Source organism: Setaria viridis, chromosome 6, assembly GCF_005286985.2.
Source record: "Setaria viridis chromosome 6, Setaria_viridis_v4.0, whole genome shotgun sequence".
Taxonomy (NCBI): Eukaryota; Viridiplantae; Streptophyta; class Magnoliopsida; order Poales; family Poaceae; genus Setaria; species Setaria viridis.
Window position 1 is genome coordinate 2208430 of NC_048268.2, and position 4004 is coordinate 2212433.

At 44.9% G+C, this 4004-nt stretch overlaps 1 protein-coding gene across 2 annotated transcripts; it reads right to left on the reverse strand.

Moving 5' to 3' along the window:
* Positions 1 to 1017: 1017 nt before the first annotated feature.
* LOC117859978 (uncharacterized) lies at positions 1018 to 2475 on the reverse strand. 2 transcript variants are annotated; one of them, XM_034743183.2, is made up of 3 exons: positions 2304 to 2475; positions 2041 to 2181; positions 1018 to 1936 (listed from the first exon to the last, which is right to left on the reverse strand). In XM_034743183.2, the coding sequence occupies exons 1-3, from the start codon at positions 2415 to 2417 to the stop codon at positions 1181 to 1183; spliced, it is 1011 nt and encodes a 336-aa protein (XP_034599074.1). In that variant the 5' UTR covers positions 2418 to 2475; the 3' UTR covers positions 1018 to 1180. The 2 variants fall into 2 exon arrangements, with proteins under 2 accessions (XP_034599074.1, XP_034599073.1); XM_034743182.2 differs by having other exon boundaries at positions 2041 to 2190; positions 2304 to 2463.
* Between the last annotated feature and the right edge of the window lie 1529 nt (positions 2476 to 4004).

Genomic DNA, 4004 nt, shown 5'->3' on the forward strand with positions numbered 1-4004 from the left:
TGAATGAAGGCGCTTTGGTTTCTTGACACAAGCTGGCTTAGGAACTTGGACAGTCTGTTTGCTAGCAGTTTTGAAATCAGCTTGGCAATACTGCTAGTTAAGCTGATAGGCCTGTAGTCACTGATCTTTTTGGAGGCTGCATTTTTTGGTAGTAGTACAATGTGGGCCGAATTCAACACATTGAAATGCTGACCATGGATGTTATAGAAGAATTTGATTGCCTCAATTAGATCCTCCTTTATAATATCCCAACAGTCCTTGAAAAATCTCCCAGTGAAGCCATCTGGGCCTGGTGCAGCTTCCTATTTCAAGTCCATGACAACCTCCTTGATTTCTTCCTCAGTGAACTCCTCTTCCAACTGGCTGAGCTGCAGTCTTGGAAGGTTGATGTCTTCCCAGTTCAGAGTTTCCTGCCTCACTGTGGTTGTCCCCAGAGCTTCTCTGAAGTGGTCTAGTATTGCAGCTTGTTTTTCAACCTGTGTGTGCACCATGCCTTGCTCAGTTTGTAGGGACTGTATGAACTTCTTCTGACGCCTGCCATTTGCAGAAATGAAGAAAAATTTTGAATGTGCTTCTCCTGAATGTAGCTGATCCTTGACTTTTGTAGGAATATGTGGCCATAGCTTGAAAGAGATTAAAAATATATATTATCTTAAATAAAAATATTTCTATGTTATAAAGGTATTTTTAACGAATCTAGGAATGTCAGTTTTATGTTGTCAACCTGTATAAAAGCTTGGGTGTTTAATAATAGTTAGAATTTAAAAATTAAGTAACTTACAAAGAACCGCAGCAAAATTTCACGCGCAATATAAAATAACTCTTCGGTGAGCTCTGGCCTCCGTCTTCCATTCCATGCCCCATTACACACTTTAATCAATAAATAATTATCCTAAAAAATAAATTTGTCACTCTTTTTTTCTTTTGCCACAGAGCTCAGGTTCGGGCTTGGATTCAGTTTTGGGGGTGTCTACAGCCACGCAGGCGCGGAGGTTATGAGCAACAACACATCAGAAGGAAACTAAAGGTCACAGACAGATTATTATTTACTAATGACCACAGAGCACATACACCCAACAATAGAAATCTGATACCTCCGCCTTACTCCAACATTCCACATATAATAATGACAGATTGTAATGCATGATTACGGCAGAAAAATACAAAATAATGCTCTCCTTTAAACGTGTGAATCATTCCTTGAAAGCCAAACTCCCTGGATCACGGTTGCGATAAGCGTGCCTACAAGCAGGAAGCCCAGCACAACTGGGAGGATCCCTACATAGAGAGTAAGCTCCGCATTTCTTACAGTTGTCACCATCATCAGGTAAAGCCCCAGCACAACTGTGAAGAAGAACAAGAACCCGATGATGCTTACTTCTGTGAGGTGGTCCGGCCCTACCATATACATGTAGTGTCCCAAGATCATGCTGATGAGACCGCCACAGTTGACGACACCTGCTGACCATTCAAAGACGTTCTCGAGAGCTCGATCATCGCCTTCATCGGAGTCGAGATGTTGGGCAGGTTTTGTGTTGGTGGTGTTTTGTTGCCTTACACTAGGCCGCAGTTTGCGTTGAAGGAGAGCCGCAAAGAACAGGAGCAGCACGGGGATGATGGCGCAGCGGTAGTCCTTGTGGAATGACACGAGCAGGAGGTACGACAGTAGCACCAGAAGGAACCACGAGAGGTAGACCAAGGTGTAGCCCCACCTTGCTGGCGTCCTCGTTACGGAGATGAGGTCAATGGGGATTGCGACGAAGAAGGCCACCATGGCGACCTTGAAGGTTGTATTCCCAGTGGAAGACAACGACGCTGATGAGGAACCCAGGTACGCCACGAACGTGGTGATGGCGAACAGGAGGGCTTTCTGGGAATATCTGGAGCAACGTTTCTGCTGCTCCTGAAGCTGATCTTGTGGGGTGTCATTGACGACCTGTTTACATTTCCGGACCACAAAGATAAGCAAAAAAGCGGAGATCGAACAGATAAATAATAGGCATGCGAGTAGTATAAGCTATTTGAAGAACAAGATCCCACCACAGCACGAACTAGCCGGCTTATTGTGCGCTTGATTGGATCGATGACAAGAAAGCTTCTGGCCGGCAAACCAAGAAGAACACTAGCCGGTGGCTGCCGCACAAGCGTACTGTTTTTCTCGAGATCTTTTTGCTCATCATCCTGATCAGACTTTGTAAGGCCACAACAGCAAGAGTAAACTTTCAAGTACAGAGAGAGACACGATAACCGAAGGGGAAATCAATCTTCGTTGATGGGAAGGGAGGGAATCAGTGCTCACGTACGTCGCGTGCTTCCGCCGAAGCATTGCTGAAGAAGCGCCGGCCAGCGTTCCAGTAGACGGAGGCCTGGCGCCATCGCCTCACAGGCGGACGAGAGCTGTTCAGTGGCTCCTCCATTTGCACGGCCAGGCAGACGCTGCCCCCTTGTTCCTTATCTTCAGGCGGAGCTTGGGCTAATCGTGGACTCGGGAGTCAACTCCATGGCTGCATATGGGCTAATCGTGGACTCCGGAGTCAACTCCATGGCTGCATATCACATGGATTATAGTCCCTGTGATCGCAACATCTTTTGAATAAAAAGCAGGCCTTATATTACCGTCATTGTCATTGACGGTGGCCGCTAAACTGTCGGTATATAGTGCATGCACGTAGAGAGCATTTAGCAGTCTCTGAAATCTGAATAGTTCAATTCTACTGCTTTTAGACTAGTCAACAGTGTGCTTTCCTATTACTACTATCACCAATTCACCATCAAGAAAGCACCGAGGCCCTACCACCGGCCGTCACCCTTTGGTCCCGCTCCCTCTTCCTCTCCAGTGAGGAGCCGGTAGGGAGAAGGAACCGGGATCCATATCATCCCTAGTAGATCTAGTGGTCGTTTAGGTTTTACTTAAACAATGTATACATCTTCACTGTTATTAATGATGGTGATGATGACGGATTTTCTTATTTTGTTCACCTGGCCATCATAGAGTTCAGTGCTTTCTTCCTGGGCGAGGCGGTTTTGGCTATCGATTTTGTGCCCATGGCTTCATTGTTCGGGTAGAGTTGATCAGTTGATGGCGAAGTTGTTTCAAATAATAGTACAGATCTCTCTTCGTCGTCGTACTAGTTTTCAATCCAGCAATGGTGAAAGGCTTGTGAGAGGGTTGTGGTTGCCTTGACGGATAGCGATGCAGGATCAAATTTGAGACAGTCAGCTCACTGAGGTTTATCTAATGGTTTATAGATCCTCTTTTCAAGATGGGCGACTATTACAGTCTTCATTAGCACGGTGCAATTGGGATTTTGTCTACATCATATCTTGTTTGGTTCTCTGTTTATCCTCTATCTTTCTTGGCCACAGGGTCGACGGTGGTAGAGCACAACAAAGTGGCAATCATTGCTATTGGATACCACGGAGAAGTAAAGCTTTATCGAATTTGATTGTAACTTTCGTTTTTGGTCTTAAGATAAATCAGGTATAAGATCGTCCATGGAGTTCATATCCATGGAGTTGAGATCTACGACCCTTCCTTTGCGTTCCTGTCCTCACCTGGAGGCTCCATTTGCTTGGCGACACGCATGGAGAAGATTCACTAGCAAGATCGTCTGATCAGGTATGCAAACCATGTTTGCTTCTCCTACTCTCTCTTCTGCTCTGAATTTCTTCTTGTCCATTGGCAGTACATAAACATCGATTTCAGTTACTGTTTTTTTCATATATTTGGCTCGCAAGTCAACTTTTATGTTCGTACCTGCTTTCATGTCTCGTTGTTCAACGATGAAATACCTTAATCTTGGAGTGGTTTGCTAGCCTATTGACGCTTGTTATTTACACACTTTTAGTGTTGTTTAACTAGTGTTTTCATGTTTATTCTTACACTAACCCGCCACTTGGCACGTGAAATAACTCCATTATTGCATACACGTTGTATTTTGGAGCATGTTGTGTTTTGGCAGAAATGCGATATAATCAAGGGGTTTTCACAAGCAGCTAAATGA

Excerpts from the sequence above, each read along its gene's own strand:
- LOC117859978 (XM_034743182.2), bottom strand. The coding sequence starts at position 2,417 with ATGGAGGAGCCACTGAACAGCTCTCGTCCGCCTGTGAGGCGATGGCGC. Across the intron at positions 2,191-2,303 it reads CTTCGGCGGAAGCACGCGAC|TCTGATCAGGATGATGAGCA; the intron begins GTACGTGAGCAC and ends GGCCTTACAAAG. Across the intron at positions 1,937-2,040 it reads GCCGGCTAGTTCGTGCTGTG|GTCGTCAATGACACCCCACA; the intron begins GTGGGATCTTGT and ends AAATGTAAACAG.